Source organism: Temnothorax nylanderi, unplaced genomic scaffold (genome assembly GCF_030848795.1).
Source record: "Temnothorax nylanderi isolate EJ_2023f unplaced genomic scaffold, tnyl_v1.0 TNYL_tig0085_pilon, whole genome shotgun sequence".
NCBI classification, from domain to species: Eukaryota; Metazoa; Arthropoda; class Insecta; order Hymenoptera; family Formicidae; genus Temnothorax; species Temnothorax nylanderi.
In genome coordinates this window covers 542,506-570,433 of record NW_027249147.1, presented here as the reverse complement: position 1 = coordinate 570,433, position 27,928 = coordinate 542,506, and the positions used below count along the sequence as shown (strand labels likewise).

At 44.1% G+C, this 27,928-nt stretch overlaps 2 protein-coding genes and 1 long non-coding RNA gene across 5 annotated transcripts; 1 reads left to right on the top strand and 2 right to left on the bottom strand.

Annotated features, from left to right (window-relative positions):
• On the top strand, nt 1-26,196 carry LOC139774697 (uncharacterized). 3 transcript variants are annotated; one of them, XR_011718647.1, is made up of 13 exons: nt 1-260; nt 7,808-8,370; nt 8,676-9,295; nt 9,468-9,648; nt 9,890-10,181; nt 10,439-11,176; nt 11,255-20,549; nt 20,638-20,754; nt 20,891-21,004; nt 21,205-21,960; nt 22,155-22,313; nt 22,505-22,831; nt 23,201-26,196. XR_011718647.1 is itself a non-coding variant. In XM_071710129.1 (12 exons), exons 1-12 carry the CDS (start codon nt 145-147, stop codon nt 22,631-22,633), a joined length of 13,068 nt encoding a protein of 4,355 aa, XP_071566230.1. In that variant the 5' UTR covers nt 1-144; the 3' UTR covers nt 22,634-26,196. The 3 variants fall into 3 exon arrangements, 2 of the variants coding, with proteins under 2 accessions (XP_071566230.1, XP_071566229.1); XM_071710129.1 differs by having other exon boundaries at nt 10,451-11,176; nt 22,505-26,196; XM_071710128.1 differs by having other exon boundaries at nt 22,505-26,196.
• LOC139774703 (uncharacterized) lies at nt 1,968-3,785 on the bottom strand. Its single transcript, XR_011718650.1, has 2 exons — nt 2,759-3,785; nt 1,968-2,448 (listed from the first exon to the last, which is right to left on the bottom strand). It is a non-coding gene; the product is annotated as an uncharacterized lncRNA (long non-coding RNA).
• Nucleotides 26,187-27,851, bottom strand: LOC139774700 (peptidoglycan-recognition protein SA). Its single transcript, XM_071710131.1, has 4 exons — nt 27,708-27,851; nt 27,016-27,235; nt 26,803-26,921; nt 26,187-26,666 (listed from the first exon to the last, which is right to left on the bottom strand). The coding sequence occupies exons 1-4, from the start codon at nt 27,760-27,762 to the stop codon at nt 26,482-26,484; spliced, it is 579 nt and encodes a 192-aa protein (XP_071566232.1). The 5' UTR covers nt 27,763-27,851; the 3' UTR covers nt 26,187-26,481.
• Between the last annotated feature and the right edge of the window lie 77 nt (nt 27,852-27,928).

The window sequence follows — 27,928 nt, the reverse complement described above, 5'->3', positions numbered from 1 at the left end:
CGGGGTGAGGAGTTCCCTGTGGACGGAGGTTCCAGCAGTTCCCTTGGCGAGAGCAATGAGGGCGGTTCCGGTTCCAGTTCAGGCGGCGGTAGCGGGGGCGGCGGTTCCTCGACCAGCGGGGGTGCGTCAGCGACGGTGGCGTTCATGGATATCAAATCCGCAGCGAAGGCTCACGCGACTGAGCATACGCTGGACGAACGAGCCCTCACTACACAGTACTACGAGCCACAACATCTTCAACACAGGTTCCCCTCTCACGGGTAAGTTGTTCGCTCATTACGAAACGTTCCCTTGTATGAGCCGTCACGAGCTTTAATTCTCGGGTGGTAGGGTCTAATGATCTAATGATCTAATGATAAAGCGCCAGACTTGTAACCGCGAGGAATCGGGTTCGAGTCCACCTGATCACCGGAATTTTATATTTCAAACTGCACCCCCCGCGCAAGAAATTAACGAGGGGACTTTGCGGAGAAAGTCCTTTGGATTCCGTCTTTCGAAAGAGACGTTAAGCTGTTGGTCCACACATAGCAACTGGCAACTGCTGTGTGTACCCCTCCAAGGATGCTGTGAGCTAATCACCTGCACATCCGAACTTAAAAAAGTGATTAAATGTGAAATATAGAATGCTCCATGTGCCATCTCTACATCTTCGGGTACAAAAGGGGACAGACTAAGAAGAAGAAATTAAAATAATGTAATTTAAAAGATCTTAAAAGAGTAGCACGTACTTTTTCTACTTTTCTTTTTCTTATTTTTCTCACACTGGTTCTTACATCAAAAGAAGGAGAGAAATAAGATACGAACCTCCTAAACGGAAAAAGGAAATAAAAGTGTCAAAAAACTTAAAACATATAGGGTCGATGGCGCCATTAAACACCAAATAAAAAAATATATAAACTCAGGATATCTCTTGAAAAAAATGGGGGAGTTCGGAAGATGCAAGATTTATGATAGATATTACTAGGGATCAGCACGCGTACTTCTAGCAGTACTCGGGAACATGGCTTTGCTATAGTCACATGAAATAATAAAGAGAACATCGATTTAAACACAAGACTAACTCTAGTAAGCAATAACGGATCATACAAATGTTAATTATGAAATCAGTCGTAGAACGTTCGCGACGGCTGTCTGGTTTCTGATATTTACAAAATTGACAGCTCGTCGAATAGATTTTCATTTGTCATTACTGATTTTCCCGGAATATTGATTTTCCGTACTGACTCTCGTTACGCACCCGACTTTTTGAAACGGAACTAGATAGCGTGAATATAACAGAGACGCAACAGACACGTGATGTTATATATTTCAACCGGAAGAAATGTGTATTTTTGAAGAAAAAGAAAATACACATTACACGTGATACGCTAACGACGTGATACAGTTCTTTCTATCGTTTGTTATAGATAAGAGTCCACATGCCCTGTTGCCTAGCGGTATGATAAATCACTATGATTGTTAGCTAAGCATCAAATTAGTTTCTGATCATGATATAGGTCGTGCAAGATATGGCAATGCCACATGCGGAAATAATATGTAATTTCAATGGTTGAGAGAACATTCCGATTTCATCTATTCTTTTTTTTTCCATTTAGAACGGAAAGTTCTTAGATGAGCTTTGAAACATAGATCTTAATCAACCACGCAATTTCAAATTAAATTTTTTATTGTATATTTTAGCTGTAATACGGCAATGTATTAGCGAGAATTAATTTCGGTAAATTATACGGCCGAATCCTTTCGGTCGATATGGAAATGTTCTCGATCGTGCCTTTTCCTCCAAATTAATCTCGTCCAAGAATAGAAAGATATTCTCGGCTTCAAAGTGGCACGTACAAGTGCCGGTTTACGATGAGTCACGTCCTAAGAATTAATTAAATCGCACGTCACAGGAAGCAGGTAAAAAGACGATATTGAAACGTCGTTATGGACCAACGGTCATTCTATCATCTTACCAAATTTATATCTTAATTTTCATTCATGCTTTTATTTTATACTATTAATACATAGTTTCAGAATAAAGCGAGGAATAATATCTGAAATTCATTGGATAAGGAAGATAGGTATTGTGGATAGTTCGTCGTAAGATAATTCATTCAGCGATCTTCTATCTTCCTATTTCCACGAATCATGCTGTTTTTTTTACGATTCCAAGAGTAAATCATATTATCGTAATTATTGTTCAATGCCAAGTAGTGTTATTGTTGCACATCGACTGTAGTAACCATATATGAGGGCGCATACAAATTTTTTTGCCGACACAAAACTCGGATCGTAATATTGAGCGTCGTGAATAATAACGTATTATCGATGTTTAGCTTCGTTATCGCTCGGCTTCATCTACTGATTGTTATCCATAGTATCTTGGGCTTTTAACATAGTACATAGCAGACACATGTACTCATACAACACATACTCTCTTGCTCTCTCCTTCACTCTCCTTCCCCTCTGTAAGTTAATATTAGAATAATCATAACAAAACGAAATCAACCGCTCAGCAACACGATTTCAAATATATTCAGGTGATATGACGTCTCGTGATAAACGAATAAATATACATAATGTGATAACTTTGCGCAGTGCTAGAGTTGGTTTCAAGTTGTTTTCGCGAACATATTGATGTTTTTAATATGATAAAATCGAACCGTTAAAATACCAGTAGTATTAATATAATTTCAGAGTGTCTTGAGAGACTATCTCTTTGTTTACAATAATCCGCATGCTCATATTTCTCCGGTCACACAATTAACGTACATACATTCGAATAACATGGAATGCATCCATGTGTGATTCTTCAAGTTGAGAACCACTGGCGCGCTTATCTTGGCTTCAATATGCAGCGTAATCTCTCTCCCTCTTTTTTTTTCCCTCCCGCGAGATACGCGCCACGCATTCGCGCTCCGTGTTTCCTGACGTCATTACCTGCGCCGCGATCGCCCTCGTCTATTTACTGCGTATTTGACGAATTGCGTGTTCTACGGCTAAATAGATAGCTACGCTGCACTTTCTCCGTGGCATCAACGGCACGCGGTACATACTTTAAGTTGAGTCGTATCGCGTGTCGCCGTTCGGAAGAGTCGCGACTGCCTTTCAATCGATCGATCTCACCGTAGAGGAGGGGGTGGGATGAAGAGGGGGGGGAGAGAGAGAGAGAGAGAGAGAGAGAGAGAGAGAGAGAGAGAGAGAGAGAGAGAGAGAGAGAGAGAGAGAGAGAGAGAGAGAGAGAGAGAGAGAGAGAGAGAGAGAATGTAGGTGGAGGAAGAGAGAAAGAGGAATAGCGGGGGAGAAAAAAGGAGGCAAAAAGGTCGTGCGTGCACGCTATACGCCTTGCACGCCTATATTCACGCGCGCGCGACCGAGGAGAGCATAGCGGCGTCGCATTTCCACGAAAAGTCAGGTGACCGTGACGACGTGGTCGCTGGCGATGTTGCCACGTCCACGACGGCTGCGCGGGCGCTATCGCCCGAGTCCCGAGTAGTAACTGTCGAAGCGTGACGACTGTAGCGGGAAGGGCGTGCGGGGGAGGGGGAAGAGAGCGTTAACTGTCAGACCTGTCAGTAGTGTAGTCAGGAATTTACGAGCCCGGTTCTACTCGTCCCGGCTCGATCCACGACCTCCTCTCACCTCCACCCTCATCTCACCTGGCCGTGTATGAACGCCGGGATTGAGATATTTATGCCGGATGATGATTTCTTTGCGATTTTTTGCCAAATTGCTCGGCCGCGAAGGCATTTCCGCAACGTTGACCGTATTTACGGCCACCAAACTGGCACGAGATGTTATCAGTAAATGTGCATAACGATGACCCAATTTTCTATCAAAACGAAATAGTTTGTTAACTATAGACTAAAGTCCTTTTTTTGACAAACTAATATAAAAGCAGAGCAATGCTAATGCCACAGAGAATAATACAAATTAACTTCCTTGGTTCACGATTCCGTATGGCCCAGCTAGAATGTTACCAAAAACTTAGATGTCAGATTATCCTATTTTAGTCTTAACAAACTTGGAAACTTTATCAAAATCCATAAAGACACTCTCTTAATCAGTTCAAAGAAAAAGATTGTATGTAAAAGATCTTGCAAAAATTGCTATTAAGTATATATCCAGAATAATAAACCACTCCTTCCGTCATTACGCAACACAGAATCAACCACAACCATAAATTTGATTGGGAGAATGTGACAATTGTAGACAATGAAAATTTTTATCCAAACGATTAGTTTCCGAAATAACACACATAAAACTTCAAACTAATAGAATTAACTCACAAGCAGACACAGAGCATATACATCATGCATATGTCTCAATTTTAAGTAAATTGTAAACTTTGACCATTAAGGCCATTGCACGTAACAAAGTTTTAGTTTTAATCGTAAGGCCGTAAGAAAATAGACCAATCACAGTCGATTATTCTTCTCGCGCTTGAGGAATAATCGAGTGTGATTGGTCTATTTTCTTACGGCCTTACGATTACAACTAAAACATTGTTACGTGCGGCCTTTACATTTACTCTTTTATTAAAAATTTCAGTAATTATTTTCCGAATTTATATTGGTGGCTAATTTTTATTTCTGTTTCATTATTGTTATTAATTTAAATCCCTTCTTCTTTTTCTTTCTCTACAACACTTATTTTTACGGTACGTACAATGTACAATAAGAGTAAGTGTTTTGCCTTTTGACTTCAGTCAACGGTTGACAACCGGATGAACTAGTTGTTATTTAAAATCAGGTTCGTTTTTTAATTGTATCATTGTCTCGATTATATCAATCACCGCCGCTTGAAAATTATCTCAGTTTCCGATGTCTTCCCGAGATTTCAGTTTGTCAATTTCACGTCCTTCGAACTTGATTTATTGAATTTTCCTCTCTTTGCCGGTTTTAGTTTTTATTTCTAGTTCGAATATTTTACAGAACAAACTATAAATATCAGCAAAAATTTTCTGATATTTTCTCTTGAAAATTACACTATCTTTGTACGTTCAATTTTTAAGTACTCATCTTATGCTCGTCGGAGAGCTTGAGATTATTTAATTTATCTGTCACCGCGTTGCTGAAGATGGCTCAAAGTAGAGCCGAAACGCGTGCGATTTATAATTTATATTAAATTACTAATTAAAGATTACATAATATCAACTCACACACAACTGACTTTGTTACAATTCGTTGTATTATCTTTCTTCATTAATTATAATTTAATGAAAAAATCCGTATGTTTTACTACATTTGTTTACGGTTTGTTTATTATAATCTGAGGAAAAATTATTTTTAAGTCGTATAATTGTTTATTGTAATCGCTATTTCTGTAAAGTATATGATATTTTGTGAAATAATTCACTTCTTTAACACACGATCGAACAATTTTTAACAAGTTTTATCGTTGGGTACGTGTATTAACGATCTCTCGGTGATGACATTAATATTAAATGTAAAAGAGCTATTAAAATGATTAGCAAATATTACGATGCACTTCAATGTGCCAGGGGATTATTATTTTTACGTATCTCGATATACAATCGTTTGATGAGTTCCCATTACAACGGTCGATCGCTCGCTTGGTCGCGACTTTAATACGCGTTTGACGCGTATATTAGAATATCTTTATAACAACGTTTTATCGAATAAAATTCTACCGAGATAACAGAATTCACGAATCGCACGTTTTTAATTAGGTGCGTTTTCCTGCTATTCCATTCCAGTTAAAACAACTTTGTAAAATGTGCGAGCATTTCGATATTTTCAGTTATTCAAATATTGTAAATTCTTTCGAGTGAAGTTGAATGTATGTACATTATCAGTGATTTCGGGATATCAAGTGTCATTTGATTATACAAAACTTCACAGCACGAAATATCGGTTTTTTTTTGTTTGTTTTTTTTTTTGTTTTTTAATACAATCGCAGTGACTGACGTTGTTGATGTCAGAATTTAATTTCAAGTGCCCAACAATTTTAAAATCTGAAGTTGGCTAATACGGAATAATTAAATCTATCTTTACACTGATGAGAATATTTAAATTTGACTTGGCTCGCTTTTTATATATTTTTGTTTATGATATAGTTTTTAGTTTATAATATAGTTTTTAGATTAGGAGATCAGATTGAGGATTTAAATTAAATAAAGAGTCGGAGAAGCGTGATATGGATTATGGATATTATAATGGCGGCTAGGACAGAAAAAGTTTAAAGTTAGTTTGCAAGTGCAGGGGCGACAGAAACGCAAATACGTCATTGATTCTAAATATTCGTACCTCTTCGATATTCGGGACTTTCCGCTGGAATGTCTAAACGTTTCAGACTGGAATTTACTGAGTGATATTATTGTTATTATTATTTGTTCACTATTCTTGCTGTCTCTCGCATGACTGATACGACATGAGTTTATCATTTGGGTTTTTTGCGCGCGACTGAAGGCATATGATAATTAGCTTCTTCTATTGTCGCAAAGTTCACGAACGTGGTGCAAGTTTTTTGTACCCTGCACAATAGTTATATAGAGAACGCTCGATAATAAGCATATTTATATTGTATTCTATTGAATATATTTCTTTTTATTGGAAATGAGAAGAATTCTTTCTACATTTAAGATTTTTAATTCGACATATATTTTTTTGTAGTTTTTAAAGAGCACTACAAATCTGAGCAATTATTTAAAAGTTCTATTGAATTCTACTAAATATATTATAAATTAACTGATAACGGTTAATTTTAACATTATCAAACTTTTGCAATTTGTTTGCAACCTTCAAGTAAAAAAGTCAAAATTTTTTATTTTTTATTTCGTCTAGAAAATTATCACACTATTCATATCAAGGAAAAATTGTATCAGCTTTGATGAAAAGCATCTAAAAAATTTTCTCATCAATATGAAGTTAAGTTAAAGTTAAAAAATATGAAGTTTATATGAAGTAACTTCATCAATATGAAGTTAAGTTAAAGTTAAATTAAAGTTATTCGTCAACTTCGAACGATTCTTCACCAGATATATATTTTTTCAAACGTTTGGTATATACACGTACATTATTTTTGTTTTTCAATATTTTTATCACGTATTTTTGAATACGTTTATTTATATTATACGTGCTTGTTTTTTCCGCGTTAATTACAAGTTTTGTACAAATTAATCTTGTTTTACATTTGGATTGTCATTTGTAATATGCAAATCAGTTCATATATCATATAAATTTCAAATTAGCTGTAAAGAAACAAATTATAAGATTAATTATGCAAATAAAATATGAAATAGGAAATTGTGATGTATTTCAATGATTGCGTATATATAGAAAGAATGAGACGACAAATACGAAAATTTTTAACGCTACACTTAAAAAGCAACTGCGTGAAATCTGCCAGAATCGGATGAAACTGTATAGTTTGGTCCCGTGCTATTTTTTTCAAAGAAAAGTCTTCGCTATGTGCCAATCTTCTTTCATCGATAAACAAGATTAACGAACAAAACGATGACATGACGACGACGAACGATCCAGATTGAAAGTGACCGAAGTTTATCTTATAAAAGTGAATTATCGCGCAATTCCAAAGGCAATAAATACAAGTGACGTCAGCAGTCCCAGAATATCAATCTAATAGGATACTCTTCTAAGAATAGAAAAGGAAAAATGTATTTTTTTTCTTCTAATTAAAGCAGATCTAACTTATATAACAGTACTTTTTCACCGCGTGCCCCGTTAAATATATAAAACAGAATCTCGAGGAGGAAGTGACGAATGTATTTCGTGGCGACTCATCGACCCAAGTATTAGCCGTCCCCTGAACGATGACTAAGCCCAGTTTTTTCGTCTTTCAGAAGTTCAGAGGATCATGGATCCGGCGGCGGTAGCGGGGGAGGAGGCGGCGGAACAGGCGGCGTTTCCGGCGGCGGCAGCGGTAGCGGGAGCACCGGTGCCGGGGTCGGTGGCAGCGGCGGTGGCGGCGAGCGAGGAGACAGGGGAGGCGAGAATTTCGACTCACGTGGTTCCCACGGCAGCTTCTACGGTAGCGAGAGGAGCAACCGAGTGGTTGGCGCCGGGAGCGGCGGCGTCGTCAGCGGCGGTGGCAGCGGCGGCGGCGTCGGCGGCGGCGTCGGTCATTCGGCGGATCCATCGACGGGCGATCCTGGGGGCTACATATCCCGCAGCCGTCCACCACCTGCAAGCTCTTATCACGTGACATCGAGCAGGGCGAGGGATCGGCTATACCCGAGGACCGGCCCGTACGTCTCCGGGCCGCCGCCCCCGCCCCACTTAGACCGTCATCGTGGAAGTTTGCCGCCGTCGTCCTGGTCGGCGTACGAGCCGACTAGTTCGAGGTACGGCGGCGCACCGCCGCCACCCTCGCCCGCCACCAATGACGCTTACCAAGACGAACAAGGTAATTCGTCAGTTACTCGGACCCAATGGAAGAATTTTCATCAACGTCATTGCACGCAATACAGCGTGGTTTCTATTCGTTGCTCGTTTGAGTATCGAATTAAGATGAGAACTAAATGTCGAAGGAATGTCAAAGGTAGAAACCCCTTGTTTCCGATAAGTAAAGAATACGGAAGATTAGTTGCTGTAAACGATAAACGTTTATGACGATAAAGTTCGATTTGTATATGAAGAAAAGTAACAAATATATGTTCCTTTCTTACATTTGCCCGAGTATTCAATTTTTATCAGTCTGTTCTCTTGCAGGAGGTGGTGGAGGCGGTGGTAGCGGTAGCACCGGTGCTCTGCGACAGCACAAGAAACAGCGCAGAAAATCGCGCAGTGGGAGCAGATCGCCAAGTGGTAGTAGTCGTTCCGGAAGTAGCAGCAGCAGTCGAAGCGATAGCTCGGGCGGCAGCTCTTCCGGGGGCAGCACGTCGCCCGGTAGCTCGCCGCATCGCACGAGCAACGTAGCCGTCACGGAGGATCGCAGGCCGTTGGCCATCTGCGTCAGGAATCTGCCCTCCCGCAGCAGCGATACTTCCCTCAAGGATGGCCTTTTCCACGAGTACAAGAAGCACGGCAAGGTGACGTGGGTGAAGGTCGTCGGTACAGCCAACGACAGATATGCCCTAGTCTGTTTTAAGAAACCCGAAGACGTGGAGAAAGCTCTCGAGGTTTCGCAAGATAAGCATTTCTTTGGATGCAAAATTGAAGTGGCCCCTTACCAAGGATACGATGTGGAGGACAACGAGTTTAGGCCGTACGAAGCGGAACTCGATGAGTACCATCCGAAAGCAACAAGAACATTATTCATCGGGAACCTCGAGAAGGACGTTACCTCGTCCGAGCTCAGGAAGCATTTTGAACCGTTCGGCGAAATAATAGTGAGTTGAAATTCGTTTGGAAATCGAAACAATTAATTTACCAATAAACATTGAATAAAAAGAAAAGTAAAATCATCTGAATAAAACTTGGAAATGACAAGGCCAAATGAAAATAATATCTAAACCTGATAAATATTAAGATAAATTAATTACATCTCATATTTGCTTGCAGGAAATTGATATTAAGAAACAAGGCGCCGTGTCGAGTTATGCTTTCTGTCAATATTCGGATATCGGTAGTGTTGTTAAAGCGATGAGGTCGATGGATGGTGAACATCTGGGTGCGAATCGAATTAAACTCGGATTTGGGAAGTCGATGCCCACATCCTGCGTTTGGGTTGATGGTATCGGAGGTGAGCATTTTATATATACATTATTACATATATTTAACATCTTCAATTATACTAGTAAGATACACTTTTATAAGGACACAGTTATCAAAATATAATAACGATACACTAGTAGTTTTATTTCATTAAAAGTTGCACCAGATAGTATTAAAATTTGCAAAAGCGAGATATTAAAAAAGAAAGACTCGGCACAATACTAACAATGTCTCAAATCATGGCATTAATTATATCTTTCTTTTTTTAGATTGTATGTCTGAGAAATACTTAAACATGCAGTTCCATCAATTTGGGCCGATTACTCAGGTAGTGGTAGATCGTGAGCGTGGCCATGCTCTGGTCTTTTTTGATCAAATAAGTTGCGCTCAAACTGCCGTAAAAGAGATGCGAGGAGCAGCACTTCGTGGACGCCGTTTACAGGTCGATTTTGCCTCGAGGGAATGCCAAGAGACGTTTTACGAACATCTCGAGCGTCAAGGAAATACTAGTGAAAAGCCTTGGGACTCGAGGCCTTCGCCAGCGTCGTCATTTGACGTGACGTATGTGTACTTTTTTTATGAATTGATTTTTTTATAGCTAAAAAATATATCTATCGATAAAACATGAAATAAGAAATTGTTTAATGTGCACATTTAATAACCTTTATTCGAAACAATTTCTAATTTTAGCTTTGTTAGATTATTGATAGATTTATTAACATAAGACGCATGCTTATATATATATATCATATATATTATATATATAAGTTTACGAGTCACAATCAAGAACTTAAAATGGGTGCATTCATGATTTGAAGGATTCCTTCTAGGCGGGAGCGTAGTAGCTTCGACTCGGCAGTGACGGTGTCGAGTTCGAGCAACAGATTCACTCGTTACGATACGCCCCCGCGATCGAGAACGGCGAATTACTCGCGGACTTCCGGAGGCAGTACGCCGGGCGCGAGTCCAGCCCATCCGACGGCGATGTCACGAAGTAGCAGACGATCCTACCAGGATTCCTACTACGACGCTGATTACAGTGAACCGACGTCGCGACGGTTTCGCAGCTACGACGAGTTTAGTCAAGGTAGCGGTGCAAGTCACGACGATTATCAGAGCAGTGTTCTCAGCGACGGCAAACTCAACGACGACGATTGCCCGCCACCGTCACGGCGTCACACAGTGCAAAGCGTCGTTACGAGCGTCGATCCACCTGTGCCACCGCCACCATTATTACCTCCACCTGACATTCGACACCTCCAAAAGGAACGCGTTCATTTGCTGGAGCAACTCGAGGAATGTCACAGTAGCGGCGACGAAGCCGGTTTCGTGCCGAAGAAACGCGCGAAACTCGACAGCTCGTCGACAACAATACTTTGTGAAGACGAGGAGTCGGAAATCTCGTCGTTACTCGTTACCTCGCACTCTAGTAGAAAAGGCATAGACTTTAGGCGCGTCAGTGATAGCAAAGTAGTGATGCATCATAGCACAAGGAGGGGTAGTTGTGAGGGCAGGGGTCCTGGACCTTGTAAACGTCGTCGGGAGACCACTAGCAGGTGAGTTACGATTTTAAAAAAGTAATAGAAAAGGAGCATTTAAGAATCATTAAGACTAAAATAACATTATTTTTATAGGCATCACGAACATCACGATGGATCTCGACCAGGTACTCCTCTCGTTGACGAGCGACCGGAGAATTTGGTACCTAGCGAGCCAAGACGATTTAGAGAAAGGAGTCACGAAGGTCCATTGTCGTTGCCTCTACCAAGGTTCGCGGCACAAATGTTGAACAACAACAATAATACAAGCAGTAGTAATAACAACAATGGCAACAGCACTCGATCGAGCAGTGCTAGTCTCGCCAAAGTTGCTAGTCCGCCATGTGCCAGCTTGTCTACTGCGCCCAGTCCTCGTGCCGCTCCGCAACCACCGGCTTCGCCGCCTCCCAGACATGCCAGCTCGAGCCCAACCAGTTCCGACAGCGAGACAGCGCCGCAGTCCCCCACTCTGGAGGAGAGGATACGCTCTCTGGATGAAAAGTACGAAAAATGGTCTGGCTCGAGAGCATTGAGTGCTGCTGGCGGTGATGCACTGGCAAAGCTCGATGCCAGCGCTTCAGAAAGATTCCGATTTCGGCATAAACTGCTCGATATGGATCTTCATGAGGTGCAACCTTCCGACATCGTGAAGTCGGTTCTCGCGAAAAGAAGCGTGTTCGACGAAGACTCGAAGCGATTGGAGAACTTTAGTGAAAAGTACGAACCGCGGGAATTTACTGGTGTTATTGGCGTTAGTTCTATGATCGGGAGTACCGCTGGTCTCACCACTAGTGGTAGCTGTACCAGCAAAGTTTGTCTGCAGTATCCGTTTCCTAGTCATCCGCCGGTACAGCTGACCAGCGGTACTTCGGTCAGTCAAGTCGGTATTAATACGTCATTGTCCGCGAGTTTGACCGCGACGACGACCTCGATGGTCTCGTCGATGTTGAAGACCGATCCGCGAATTGTGCAACATAACTGTATACATCCAACGCCGGCGACGCCGATTACACCTGGTACTTCTATTAAGACAGTTAGTCCTGAATTACCACCGGTTTCTCTACCGATCGGTCTCGTTAGTGGAACGGCAGCCAATAGTGGCAACGGTAGTGGTTTAGCGTCAGCCAGTAGTCTTCTAAGCAGCAGTGGTAGCATAGGTAGTATTCACACCCTCGGAGCCTCGACACATCGAGGATTGAGCATCTCCGCGACTACCGCGTCGCCCACGGTGACTGCGGCGTCGACCGATGCCTTCTCGACTGCAATAACAACAGCGGTACCTGTTGCGACAACCCCGTCAACGGTAGCAGCAACAACGACGATGTCCGTAACAGGCGCGATATCTTCCATGACTACTACCAGTTCGATAGCTCCACCGTCTTCCATAACATCCTCATCCAATTCTTCCTCTTCATCGTCATTATCCACATCTTCCACAGATTTGACTCGGTCTCGTTTGAGGAAGGAAACGAGCGGTAGCAGTCGAGAGAGCAGAGATTCCCGCGACGGAAAGGACAGCAGGGAGTCGAAACATAGTAAAGGAAAAGATTGTCAAAGAAGATCACGGAAGGAAGAAACCGACGTTGAAAGAAATCGCAAAGATAGGGATGAAAGAGAAAGTTCAACTGTTATGAATGACATCGGCAACACGGATAATCATAGTAGGGATTTTAAAGAAAATAAAGAATTAAGGTACGAGCGAAAAGAACGAGAGGAGAAAGAAAGGAGGGACAAAGAAGATCGTGACAGACAAGAGCGAAGAGATAAAGAAGATCGTGATCGACAAGAGAAAAAAGAAAGAGAGGAACGCGAGAGGCGTGAAAAGGATGAAGAAAGGCGAGAAAGAGAAAGACAAGACAAGGAACGACTAGAGAAAGATAGAAGAGAACGGGAAGAAAGAGAACGCGAAAGAAAAGAAAGGGAGGAGAATGAGCTTAAAGAAAAAGAGAGACGAGAGAAGGAGCGTCTCGATCGTGAGAGGAGAGAACGAGAGGAGAAGGAGCGGCAAGAACGGAGAGAACGCGAGGAGCGTGAAAGGAGAGAGCGCGAAGAACGCGAAAGAAAAGAACGGGAAATTCGTTTGGAACGTGAAAAACAGGAAAAGGAACGTCTTAAAAGGGAAAGAGAAGAACAAGAAAGAAGAGAGAAAGAAGAACGAGACAGATTAGAGCGAGAAAGGAGGAGAGAAGAGAAGGAACGTCTCGAACGAGAAAGAAAACGAGAAAGGGAAGAAAAAGAGAGACTAGAACGTGAACGGCGGAAAGAGAAGGAAGAACGGGAAAAAATGGAAAAGGAGAAACGCGAAAAAGAGGAACGGGAGAGACTTGAGAAGGAAAAACACGAAAGAGAGAAGCGACGGGAACGCGAAGATCAAGAGAGGAGGGAAAAAGAGAAGGCCGAGCGTGAGAAGAGGAGAGATCGCGAAGAAAAGGACAAAGAGAAGAGAGAACGTGACGATAATAGGCGGCAGTCGACTGAAAATCATCTACATCCTTCTATAACGCAATCTCAGAGTCAGGTCGCTCCGGCACCGGTGCCTATCAAGCGCAGGTGTTCGTCGCAGGATTGCCCTACAGACGAGGATGCTAAGCGTGTGAAACTTTCGGATCATCGGCGAGACAGCAAAGATCGGTCTAGACAAAACAGGAGATCCGAAGATCGCAAGCATCGTAATGATTCGCATCGTTCTAGTCGAGAAAGTAGGGAGAGTCGTGACAGTAAGGAGAGCGGTAGTGCGACGCAAGATAGCAGGGATGGGACGCATGGCGAATCGACACGGGAAAACAACTCGAGGGACAGCGGAAGCAAAGAGAAACAGAGGAGCAAGAGGAATCGTTCGGAGAAAGAGTCGAGGGAGCGTAGCCCGAGAGTCTCGCATGAATCCGACAAAGAATTTCTGTCAAGATTGGAACTTACCAAGAGAAACGACTCGAGTCCATCGACTGAGCAATCTTCCGTGGGAACGAATCACAGAGACGCGCAACATCATCAACAGCAGCAGTCTACGGTGAATTCTCACAGCGACGTAGACGATGGTCCTCTCTCTACTCACGAAATACAAGTAGCGAGGAATCCGTCGGCCACAGATACAGACAGCGACGAGCCTAAGAAGCATTCGATTTTCGATATTGTCGACGACGAACCTGCTTACATCAGCATGTACGACAAAGTGAAAGCCCGTTCGACGAAGAACATGCAAAAACTAGAAGAGGAAAAGCGTCAAGTACGTTTGAAGGATAAATTTTCGCAGCTGAAGCAAAGTCGCGCCAGGCGAGAGGAGAAGAAGCAGAGCACATCGTGGGACGGAGATTCAGTGAGCAGCAAAGCTCTGACGGAGGACGAGGCTACTTCCGAATCGGACTCGACGAGAACCAAGTCCCTCTCGAGGAAGGGCTCGCGATCTCGCATCCATTCGGACACAAGCGAGGAGGAGGAACCATTCAACAACAAGGTCCGGAAGCCTGTGAAGACGGAGAGATTCCTCGAAAGCGACGTCGATCTCGGCTTTGCCGATACTGAAGAAAAGCAAAATCCACTGGAAGCTTCGAACGTTATCGTTAACAGCGTGCACACGAATATCAAGGAGGAGCCTCGTACGTCCGACGAAGACGAGCGAGTTGCTGTTGGTTTCCGTACGAATCATCCCACGATAGTTGTGAATAATCACGAGAGAGACTCGCGAAAGAAGTCGCACAAGAAGAAACAGAAACGTCAAAAGAACAGCATTTCAAGCGAAGATAATATAAAGGTCGAACCGAATGTAGAGCATAAGAATAAAGTCGATGTCATCACGTCGAATGCAGACTGCCGACCGAATCACGGCACGGAATTGACTACTGTCACCGCCGCTACGACCATTGTCACGACAGCGTTGGAGAACGCGGAGGAAAGGATGCGGGCCGATAAGAAGCAACGTAGTAAAAAGGAGAAGAAACGCGATCGGAATGGAGAAGATAAGGCCAAAGCGAGACGAAAGAGACTCAACAGGCAAGAGGCGAGGGATTCTCAACGTATGGAAGACATCTTCGGTCCTCTTTCGGACGACGTTGACGATGGTCCATCAAACACGTTCTTCAACAGATTTGGTAACATGACGTCAGAGAACAGCGCCTATGCTTCGGACAGCGACGGTGGTCGTAGCTCACTCGACATGGACAGAGTGAGGCGAAAGACGGAAAAGAAACGGCGTCATCAGCCAGAGGACGAGAACAGCGTCGATCTGGCCGAAGCTGGGCGAGAGATCGAGGCGAAACTCTTGGGTATACCGAGCTCTCCAAAGGCCGTCCCCGCGTGCCCGGCAGAACCCAATGATCATGATGTCTTTCGATTCACCGACGATAATGACAGCGTCGAGCCGTCCACACCTTCGACAGTACCGGAGAAAGTCAAGGAGAAGAAGAAGAAACGAAAGAAGTCCAAAGAGGAACGAGGCAGTCGAAAGGATTACCATCACCATCATCACCATCATCATCACCATCACGAGAAAAGCGGCGAATTACCTTATTTGGGTGCCGAACCTAGTCCACCAAGAGCGAGCAGTCCATTAGTATCTAAGACAGTATCACCCAGCTTGCCCACGTCTAGAGAAACTTTGTTAAGCCCTATACCTAAAGTGATTTCCAACGTATCGACCATGCCGGCGATCACTCCACCAGTCGTGACCGGTAGCATACAAACTCCTAAGTCGGAGAAGAAAAAAGACAAGCTCATACCTGGCTTTGGAATAGAAATTGACGAGACGATCCACGAGAACGCTGTGAAAAGTATCTCAGAGCCGGATGAAAGAGATAGCAATTGTCAATCGCGAAGCGGCAGGGAGGAGCCGGAAGTACCTGTATCAACGACACCATCGGCTCAGAGCGAGGACAAACCACGAGTGGCGATATCGCAGGAGGAAACGGAGGATGCCGTTGCCGCGTTACTCGAAGAAACGTTCGGCGCCTCGACGGAGGACTTCTCTTATGAGGGCGAAGAGGAGGAAGCGGAAGCCGAAGTTGTTGGGACACCAGCTGAGGCGCCTCAAGAAGACGTCGAGGAAATGCAGCAAGCGGTCGAGAGTCTGAACGCGTCGACGGGAGAAGGCGACGCGGACCTGAAGCCGGATACGCCGCAGAGCGAGCACGATCTCCAGATTGACACGGACACGGAGGAAGATCCGAATTACGAGACTGTCGATCTCACGCAACCTCCGAAAACACCGGATATACCGTCGTTCTACAAGTCTCCGACAAAGACGTTGCCTATGACGCCTGTCTTAGCTACGCCCGAAAAGCCGGTCGAAGTGCGATTACCACCCGCAGTTACGAAACCACAGAGCCCACCGACCTCCGTAATCGCTCATTCTTGGAGCTTGAACGACCATAACAAATCACGGGAAGCCGCGAAACCTCATCAATTAAAAACTAACGAGTCAGACGCTGACGTCGCCAGTCCAGAGAGAACGACGCAAGTACAAAGAGCGTCCGCGTCGCCGCCACCACCTCAGTATAAACCTATGCTGGTACCTTGCAGCGTACCGATAAGCGACGTACCGAAATCGATCTCCGTTCCAAATTCGCGACCGTCGCCGATCACGGTGCAGCCTCTGTATCAAAGGCTGCCTGTGTCTCCGCAGTCTCAAATGGTACCGATGCGTCAAGCTTCTCCCAAAATGCAAAACGTCACGACGGTTTCCTGCTCGTCCTCCTCCAACACGACACCGTTGCCGCCGTTGGTCCCGTCAAGAATGCCACCTCTGGTACCGTCTCAGCCGTCACCGCGCGTCACTCAGCCGCTCTCGCCTAACGGACAATGGTCACGGAATCCTACCTTGAGTCCGCACGTGCCCAGCGTGGGGAAGAGAAAACCGTCGCCGCCACCTACTAAGATCGCGGTATGCGTGCCCATCCCCGCCCATAGACCGGAAACGCCGGTTCAGCAAATTTATTCGACCGCGGCGACTCAACAGCCTGTAATACAGCATGCCCCAGGGATGCTGGCGCCCGCACCCGGTTATCCACGCGGCGGTCTACCGCCGTTGACCCTGAACATCCCACCGCGGCCTTACATGCCGGTGCCACCGTTGGCCTCCGGTATACAGGTCAAGAGCTCGCGCGACGTCTCCCTGGGCGGCAAGTCCGTAATCGAGACGCTACTTCCCGTAAACCCGAACGAGCCATCTCAGAGACTGGACGAACCGAAATTATCACCAGCCGTTATACCGGAGCCGACCAACAAAGCGTCCACCTCTCCTAAGGTTCCCTCGCCGAATCAACCGCCCACATACATACCCGAAACGGCGAAGATCGAGATCAACGCTAGCACATCCAGCCCGGTGTTCGGCAAGCCCGCTTACGTGACGGATAATTACACGATGTCATCTAGAACGCAGAAGCAAATCTCCGTGTCCATGACAACGGACAGCAACCTGCTGTCGCCAAGACAGAAACAGGAAGTGTCGAATCTTCAACTCCTGACTACGCACGTACCTCGTTCTTCTACGCCCAGTCCTGTGATCGTGGCACACGGTCAGCCTCACCTACTTCACAAGTCCGTGCACTCTCTAGGGCCACCTGTCTCTTCTCCAAATCAGCCGTTGATAAAGACCGTGGTACCCATAGTCCCTCAACAAGTAACTCCGAACGCAGCACCGCCGGTACCCAGCGACAAATGCATCAACCCGCAAACGCCCGTTGCTTGTCAGAGACAGTCGCCTGTCTCTCAAAGTCAAGTAGTCAAGTCTCACATACCTCTGGTATCTACGGTGTCACAGACGATCATAACCAGAGTGGTACCGTCCACCGTATCTTCCGTGTCGACACCACCAATGAACGAGCAAACCACGCCGGAATGTTTGGAGCCACGTATTATCCAGGGACAACAATTGGAGTTGGATGCTGAGGCGCAGATCAGCCAATCTGTCCAACCGATGCAACTTACGCCGCCTATACAATCTACGCAGCCTATTGATGAGATAAAGAAGGAACCGGCCGACGTCGAGCAGGAAGACACAATAGACGAAGCAGCGTATAATACAGCTGAATCCGAGAAGCTTTTGAATCCACTGTGCATAAAAGAAGAAGACGTGAAGCAGGAGAAGCAAGAAGTCATTAATACGGAGGTTGCGCCATGCATTCCTAAGGTCGAACCCGTGGATACGATCCCACCGAAGCTCGAGACGGAGACTCCTATAAAACTGGAGCCTGTGAGTGAGATTAAAGAGGAGGAGGCTGTAAAAGAAACCGATGAAGTGGAATTAGACGAAGAGCCGGTAGAGGATCCGTTGAAAGAGCCGAGCACGGATCCTCTCGCTATCGATTCCAAGGAAGATCCAACCGATAGCAAGGAGGACAGCGATTACTGGTCCGCGAAGGAGGTGAACATCGAGAGCGTCATAAAGAAAGTCGACGCTCTGTGCGACGGTGAGGGTAACGACGGCGATGACGAGGCACAACAGGGCAACGAGAGCATAAATAGCGATTCGCACGATACCAGCAAGAATGAGTCGGATTGGTTCGACACCGAGTCGACGGAGGGCGAGAGCAAGAAGAACTTTATCTCAGCTGACGATCACGACGAGAGCGTGGAAACGTGCGAAAACGAGTGCACGAGGAGTCGTCGTGGCAGAACGAAGAGCAGACGCGGTAGCCGCGGCGGGGTTACCACCAGGCGAGGTGGCAGAAACGCAGGCGCCGTATCTAACCGGCGAGGTGGTAGAAGTTCCAGGGGTAGCAAACATCACGTTGAAAAGAATAAGTTGCCAGCTGACGTTTACGAATTCCACGATGACAGCGAGGAGGACAACGCGGGTCGTCCGCGACTTATTCTCACCATTAAATCTCCTGGACCGAATGCGCAGCCGGCGACACCCGTGGCCGCGGTCAAGGAGGTGCCACCGGAGGAATTCGTCTCTCCGGCCGCGAACACGAGAAAGTCCAGAAGATTGGCGGAAAGGGACGGCAGCCGCAACACGGTCGACGACGTTATCGAGGATGTTGTCCGCGGATCACCTACGAATAAGGGACTGGCCAGCGGAAATGTGCACGCTACTAGGCGAAGCACCAGGCATAACAACATTCCGCGTAGTACGGCGCAGCAACCCATGCCGCTGACGGAGCTTCGCAAGTCACCGAGGGGTAGTCGTAAAGCAGCGAGGCAAACATCGGAGAATAATGACGATAGCGGGGAGGAGAAGGTGAAAGAGGTGACAGCGACGCCGCAGGAGGCTCCGATCAAGGAAGAGCCGAAATTGATTCAGCCGGAAAGTCCGAAAGTGGAGGAACCGGTGGCTCAAGCTGTTACGCCAGCGCCGCTGAAGACGGTATCGCACGAGCCGATGACGTTGATCGATCCAGTCACGGGAATGCTGATACCAATGAGAGAATCCGAGGAGGGCCAGTACATCCCGGTGTCCACGGCGTCCGGTCAAGCGCAAGCCACCAACAGAGCGCTCGGCGAAGCTCGGTGCGGCGGATTGCCCGGCGCAAGCCCGACGAGCGAAGTTCCACGAGCAAAACCCGTTTCCGAGAGTTCTGTCTTGGTGCCAGCGGAGCCGAAGAAGGAAGTCGTTATAGAGCACGCGTCTTGTCAGCCGATACCGACCCAGCAAATCCAACCGCAAACTAGCGTAATTACGAAACCGCAATCCCCGGCGATACAAGCCACCTCCACCATCACCGTTGCGCAATCCTCAACAACAGGCACGACTGTCGTGACTACCGTGACTGCGACGACCGCACCGACTACGACGGCACAACCGATATCCACCTCACCTTCGCAGACGAAACCCACGAGCCTTAAGGCGCACGTGTTGAACGCCAGCAAGCTGGTGACATCTTCTCAACAACAGCAGGTCATCACGAAACCCGTAGCTCCGAGTCTGCCCAATCAAACGATAGTACAGAACATCGTCAAGCCACCCGCGCAAGCGATACAGGGTCTCAATCTGCAAATACCACCAGGCAGAGTCGCGTCGCCCAGCTTGAGCCCGCGTACGAAACAGGCGGCGCCACTGACTCCGACGAACGGAAAGCAAGGTCAGCCCATGTCTCCCGTGCTCAACAATACTGGTGCGCCGCCTAATCCCAAGCAGCACCTCCTTCAAGCCGCGAAGCAACAAACGTCGACGATAGTGAATATGCCACAAAAACTGCCGCTAAACATACATCCTGCCAACGTAAACGTACCCCAACTTAGTACTCCAACATCAAGAATTCATCAGCCAGTCTCACAGCCCACCGCTTTAAAGGGTATCAATGGACAGCCTCATCCGCTCAATCCGAAGACGCATTTGCTGCAGGCTGTGGTTCCACCGATCGTGACAGTAGCGAGCTCACCCACGCAGCCGCATCTCGTCAGTCCGCAGATTTCAACTGTCGTGAACAGTGTCCGATCACCGGGACCGAAAGCTCCTGTAAGCTTTTGCAGTCAAGAACATACTTGTTGACATTTTAAACTCGAAAACGTGATTGATAAGACTAATATTTGGAAATTGATTTCAGACCACCGGGCCGATGGAACCACAAAAGGTGGAAGTGCCAATGTCTGGTTGTATTATGGTGCCGACTGCGAGTCCGCAAAGTCGTAGCGTACCGATGCCGACGTACGGGGCTCCATTGGTAAGCATTGTACTTCAATCTTCTTTACTAATTTGCGTGCGTTTAAAAATCTTGCACTTGAGTGAGATGAAATAATGAAACCGATCCAGAATACGTTAAAGCGGCGTTAAACTAACTCTTGTTTGGTTTCGGTTAGCATGGAAGTACGAGTGCTACTCCACCAGGGGGTCAGTATGGTCTTGTCCCCCCGCATCGTTCCCAGAGCCCTCCATTGCCTCCACCTGCCCACCATCACGTTAATACTTCACAGGTACTTTCTAATATTCTTTTAATGAAACGCTCATGCGACTCAAGAAAGATCAAACAAGCAAGGCTTTCTTATATGTTGATCATAATTTCGACAATAATTGCATGAAGTTTTAAGAAAACTCTTCTTGTATATTTATTAGTAAGTTAAAGCGTAAAAATGACATTTTGATATAAATAATCATGGAAATAATTTTATTTCAGAGTGAAGTCGTCAACCATTACGGAGAACTGGCTCGTGACCATTACTTGCATTCTCCGATGTTCCAGTATCAGTATCTCCGCGCGCAACAGGAAGCGTTAACGGCTCCTCGCATAGCTTATCACATTCCAGGAACAAGATCTCCGCACTTACCTTTGGACCCGAAACTCGAGCCCGGCATAGAGGACAGTCACAGTCCTCCTCTAGAATTGAGACGTGGCACGAGGACGCCTCAGGATCGTACTACTGATAGTCCGCAAATTGCTCAAGTCTATATGATACACGGGGCAATGAGACCATTGCCACCGCCTCCACCGCAATATAACACGGGAAATAATCCATCGTTATCCGGTGCACCAGCTGGCGCTAGACCGAATTTCTATGAACCACCGCCCGCCCATTTGCACTCTCAATATCCCATGGCTGCTAGCGAGGCTCCACCTGAGATGGGTAGAGCTCCTACGCCGGATCGATGTAGGAAACATCAGGTCGTCACCCCGCCGCTTTACGCGTCTCAGGTGCCACCGCAAGCGGACTCATTTCAGATGCTACTCCAACGTCATCCGGTTATGTGGCAAGGCTTATTAGCTCTTAAGAACGATCAGGCAGCGGTACAGATGCACTTTGTCTTTGGCAATCCCAGAGTGGCCAGAGACAGTCTGCCGTGTAACAGCGATGGCTCCACCCCGCCGTTGAGAATAGCGCAAAGGATGAGATTGGAGCAAACTCAAGTCGAAGGCGTAGCAAGAAAGATGCAAGTATGTATCGCAGTCTCTCGATACTAGAATGTCATAAATCCTAAATTTATATGTATTTAAAAACATATTAATTTTTATCTTAAAACTTTGTATGGATTTTTAGAAAATACTAAAAAGATGATCTGCATATAAATGAATTTTTAATGAGATAAACTATTTTTTTTTATATAATAATGTCATTTGATGCTCTTCAGACTGAAGATGAACACTGCATGCTGTTGGCACTACCTTGTGGCCGTGACGAAGTGGACGTACTGCAACAAAGCAAAAATCTCCAAACAGGATTTATCATGTATCTTCAACAAAAGCAAGCTGCTGGAATCGTAAACATTGCTGCACCTGGATCGCAACAGGTATAATAAAATTGTTATCCCGCAATATGCGTGATTCAGATGGAAGACCCATCAAGTTTAACAATTTTATTACACATCAGTTATTTTTATTCTCCACGTTATCCTCAGTTTTAGTCTCTTAATTATCCTCTCGGTTTTAATGACAATGCGCGAATTAAATTTTTATGTTACCAATTATCTTGGTATTTTAGGCGGCGTATGTAGTTCACATTTTCCCGTCTTGTGATTTCGCGCGTGAAACTTTGGCAAGAATTGCACCGGATCTACATCACCGAGTCGCAAAAATCGCTCACTTACTAATCGTCATCGCCACGGTTTGAGGCCGATCAGTGACCTACTGGATTATGATCTGTCCATATCTCTCGCCTTCGCGCACCGCAGGACGCTTCGCACGTGGTATGAAACCTGGAGTGTCCCCCGTCTGACACGCATAGTTGTGCGACAAAATGAGAGATGCATTCAAGAGGAAGAGCTCCCTGTCTGGAGTTGTATCAGTGACAATCAAACGGAACCCGGCGGTAAGCCGATCTTTTAGATCGTAGGCCTAAAGAGCGAGGCACGAGGTTGTGCAGTGAAGCGAGGTTAGCACCTGGTTACCATCGTGCGTGCCTCTCTTCGATGAATTTCGCGCGGGCAAGCTCGTTTCGTTCTCTTGTCCCTTTTTTCTTTCTCCTTCTTTCTCTCGGACGGCTTGTGACTCGCGTCAATCATTGACAACGTTTGTGGGATCGACCGACGTCACTCTTGGTCTTTCTGACAAGCGGGTCAGGCACAACCCCAGCCCTCAAGACAAAGACCTTCGATTCGTCACACCCGACGCCCCCCCCCCCCCCTTTACTTACGCTCGTCCTTCCCGTAGAGGGAACAATAATAATACGTTGCTCTAGATGGACAAGTGGACTGCGAAGCATAATAACGAATAGGAGAACCTTAACGTACACTCGTCAACTATTACACATGAGTTATTTTAAGCGAGGTCTAGGCGTTAATGATAAAATGTGTAAATTATATAAGCGAGCCACCGAGGGCATAACTACTGTGATTTTAAGTATTTAACGATAACATAATTGCGTATAAGGAAGAAGAGAGGAAGGTGACAAAAAAGTAAAAACATATAAGGGGATGCCCGACTAATGGTCCGCGCGGTATGTGATGTGTTTTTGTATAATACTGCTCTATATAAATAAACTATGTATTATATTACTGTAATTGATAGTTTGCTGCTGCCCGTTGCTGCTGCCGCCGTCGGTCGTGTCGAATTAGAAATGTAAATTACAATGTTAGACATCTAGCACAGAGAAACGGGAAAAGTTGGGCTACCCGAGTAGGATTTCCGATCTATTCGTGGATCTATCCATTTGCGAGCATAGTGTATCATAATTACCCGGAGCAGGATGCGAATTTGTGAATTATTATTATTACTCTTAGCATACTCTTAGCGTCATACGTCTTATAAAAAGATTTTTAACGTTACTACTTATTCTTTATCATTATGATTATTATGATTATTATTAATATTATCACCAGTGTTTTCAGTGTTGCCAGTGTCGGTACAATAACTAACACACACATATACACATACACACACGCACGCATGCAGAAGTGAAACATTTGGTACATTGCGAATGAAATAAATTAGACGGTCTTCTCACATAAGAGAGAATCGTATTTCGTTTAATTTATTTCCATAAGTGACCCTGGTAATACTGATCTTTACCTATTCTTATTACTGTTATTATTATTATTATTATTATTATTATTAATATTATTACAAGTACTCTCTATTACCACTGCTATTACTATTATTACTACTATACTATTACCACTACTCTACTACTTACTATTACTACTACTATTCTACCACTACTATTATCGCTGCTATTAATTATTATTAACGTTATTACAGCAGGCTAGCTAGGGCATACCAATCTGCACATTTAAGGACGATTGGGGCTTATTTGTCATACTGAGAGAAATAGTATGACCGATCTCATTGACCATTGACGCCGCCCCATATCACACACACACTTCCATCCTACAAAAGATAGATATACCCGAGCGGAACGAATAAACGAGCAGCGAATGCGAGTGATACGCGAGTGCGTTAGAGCGTTCGATTCGCGTTCCCTGTTCGTTTCATTGTTCGTTTGCACGTGCAGTGTACACCTATCTTTACACCCCCATCCCTCGATTCCGTCGTTCGACGACTCATAGACTCTTTAGAATTCGTGTCCGAGATAATAAATGCGCTTATGTGTATAGACCAGAGATTACACTATATCACACCAAGCCGTCAAAAAAAAACATTTTAAGTAAATTAAGGAACTTATATATATTTACGATATTATGCTGCTGCGCGTAGGGCGCATGCCTCTAGAGAGTAATCTTTATGCAAAGGTATCAGGGATGGACGAAACGCGTATCCGTTCGTTGTAAGTCTAGTTGCGAGAGCACTTTAAAAATCATAAGTATTTTTATTTAAGATACTTTATCTTTCTTCGGAGCGAAAAAACAATCTTTTTTTAAACATTTTCTTAGAAAACGATGCGTATTAAAGTTATAATTTTGCGGACATTCCGGATAATTAATTTACCGATTCGATTAATTTACTATTCCGATTAATCAAACTTGGATATTCGAAAGCAGTTTTGAAAAGCTTCTTCAAAACAATCTGCATTTGAGTAATCGGGTAATAATTATTTTGGATAATTCGGATGTTACATTATTTAGGTATTTATAATTCTAGCGCGTACACAATTATAGTATCGTGTATCGTTTACGAAAGTTGCGGATATAACTGCAACGCTAGAGCGAGAAACTCGATCGTTCATTTTACTTTTCTATTTCATCGTTCCGCTATTAATTTTAGAAACGACTGACGATTCGACGAATTTGTTGATTTTATTTTTGGGCGATAAACCACATCGTGATCATCACCGTGTTCTGTCCATCCCTGCGATTTACAATTACTTTAAGGCAGCGTGGATACTCGCGGAGCGTGTGCATGTACAGTGTAAAAGATGCGTTGTGGATATGTACAGTGTAGAGGTATAATTGAGCGAGCAAGGTGATAAAAAAAAAATACAAGAAACGCGTATATAGAATAGTAAATATGAATAAGTACATAAGGCACGAACGTGTGCACGTGTCGCGCGACGTCTCGTTTATTTTCACGAAAGCGCTGTGTTTTTCCCCCTTCGCTCTTTCTTCTGCAGCCAGTCATATAGTGTGCGGGCGCAGGATCATTATGTTTCCTGTGCCATTGTTGCGCGACGCGTGCGCCCGTCGGCGGGCCTCGTCTATCTTGTAAAATATCTGTGAATATTATGATTTAGTTTCTTCCTATTTGTAGGCTACAAGGTATACAAAAAAATGTTTACGTTAATCATTTAAGGAGAATGTACAGATATCACTATATCCTTTTTTGTTTTGTGTTTTACTGTAGTTATTGATAATTATATGGATATTAACGATAATAATAACTATGATTAAAAAGAAAAAAAACTTAAGCACGGCTCGATTGCGTCATTCTTGAAAAAAAACCCGCTAATATGCGCAATATATTTATTCTGTGTAAGATAACTCTCGGTGATAATGTATCATTTGTATATTAGTAATTACGTGATCTCTCCTAATAATCGAAAAAAAAAAAGAATGAAACTTGAATAGTATTGATATACGTTTGCGACGTCACACCGTTCCATCTCCCCAAATTCGTCACAATCTCTCCACGATTTATTTCCGCGCCGTCTACATGCGTTCTTCTGAAATGTTAATGCGTTAAAAAAAAAACGTATGTTAAGAACTTTCTTTTTATATTAGATCAGGAGCTGGACTTCTCGCTAGAAAGGTAATATAATAAAACACAAACTATTACCTCGAACATTGACGTATATTTCTTACGGTCTTTACATTCGTACATGCTTTTCGTTAACTTTGCCAATGGATTGCAACGATGCTACGGGACAAGAACAGCGAAATTCCCCCCAAAATCTTGTTAAAAAGGCTCAAGCTCTGTTATAGAAATAGAGAATAGATTCTGTGTCACGACTTTTAAGTTAAGGATTACGAATTGAACAATTAAATTAAGATAAATTATCCTGTTCGTTACGAATTACGGATTAGACATTTCCATTTTATCGAGGGTGTCCACTTTCAAAACGCTCGTCTAAGGCTCGCTACTCCATTCAGGCCAACTTTGAATTTGGACGTAGAGGTCCCTTCCAGGACTGGCTGTTTGAATTACCTGTCGTGCACCGAGCACGCGTACATCGCTTCGAAGAGTACCTTGGGATTTTCCACAGTTGATTAATTGGTGTGCGGCGTTTAACATGCTTTGGCTAGCATTTTTGTCTAAAAGAAATAGCCAGAATAGAGCAAAATTTTCAATACGCAAAAAAATATAGATATATTGATGATGAATATCGCTGACGGAATAATTGTGATATAGACATAGTGCTTCGTACGATTTATCGCGATTAACACTTACGCTCAAAATTCCCAATGAAAGCTATACCGACAGATTTTTTATTGTATCCGTACGTATGTGCTCCTTCGTGTGTCCATCCGCATCCCTCGTATACATTTCCATCTCCGCCAATCAGGAATCTTTAGAAACAAAAGCAATTGTTAAATAATAGAGTATCTTTTACATATATTATTAATATTGAAAATCTCCGTGATCGAGATAAACGTAGCTTACGAGTAACCGATGTCGTCCCATTCATATACGTCCATATGATACTCGCGAATGTTGTTGACGCGACTTGAGCACGTCTCGCGCGAATTACATTCCGGAGTAACTGTATGATGTATTGTTACGTAAGGTATCGGTACTATTAAATAATTGACATGTGTAGCGGGGACAGTGGCCCATTGGCTTCTGCTGATGATATTCGGACAATTGACCTTTGCTGGCTCTACTAAAATATTCAATCCAAAATAATCTTAATTAATTGTAATGTTAAAGATTTGTTGGCTGGAGAAGAGAAATCTTAAAGCCAAAGGAAACTCAATTTCTTCCGGTGTCAAAAAAAAAACTTTGTTTTGTTTATTTGATTAAATAAGGAAATATAAAACAATTTAGAAAAAGACTCACATTTTTACAGCAGTATACCTTTCACATAATATGAATATAATATAAATATATTATTAATTGTATAATAAATCATTCCTGTGTTCTTTTGTCTTGGAAAAGTAATTATTAATATGATATGGAATATATGAAGAATTCATTATTTTCTTTTCTTTTTGCTGAAATATTGTTCTTTTACAAAGGATAAAAAATTCTTATTAATATGCAGGGAAGTAAACAGAGGACATTTTGCAAATAATTTCAAATAATGAGATAGAACACAAAGTGATGATCAATTAAGAATTTAGAAAGATACTTACCAGCGAAACTGGCAGGAAGCGCCAGCAAAAGCACGAAGCAGATTCTCGATATCATCCTCACAGCGCAAAACGACGATGACTGCACGAGAGGGATGTCGACGGAATATATATTATTAACGTCAGCGCAGTATCTTGGGTTGCGACCTGCGATAAAATAATCAATTATTATTGAAATTATTGAATGATCTGAAATTCTCGGTTCGTCTATACAAAATTTTTTA

Coding starts and splice junctions, on each gene's coding strand:
- LOC139774697 (XM_071710128.1), top strand. CDS start 145: ATGGATATCAAATCCGCAGCGAAGGCTCACGCGACTGAGCATACGCTG. Junction 9,649..9,889: donor TTGGGTTGATGGTATCGGAG/GTGAGCATTTTA, acceptor TTCTTTTTTTAG/ATTGTATGTCTGAGAAATAC. Junction 21,005..21,204: donor ATCACGTTAATACTTCACAG/GTACTTTCTAAT, acceptor ATTTTATTTCAG/AGTGAAGTCGTCAACCATTA.
- LOC139774700 (XM_071710131.1), bottom strand. CDS start 27,762: ATGATATCGAGAATCTGCTTCGTGCTTTTGCTGGCGCTTCCTGCCAGT. Junction 26,922..27,015: donor TGGGACGACATCGGTTACTC/GTAAGCTACGTT, acceptor TTGTTTCTAAAG/ATTCCTGATTGGCGGAGATG. Junction 26,667..26,802: donor TTTCATTGGGAATTTTGAGC/GTAAGTGTTAAT, acceptor TATTTCTTTTAG/ACAAAAATGCTAGCCAAAGC.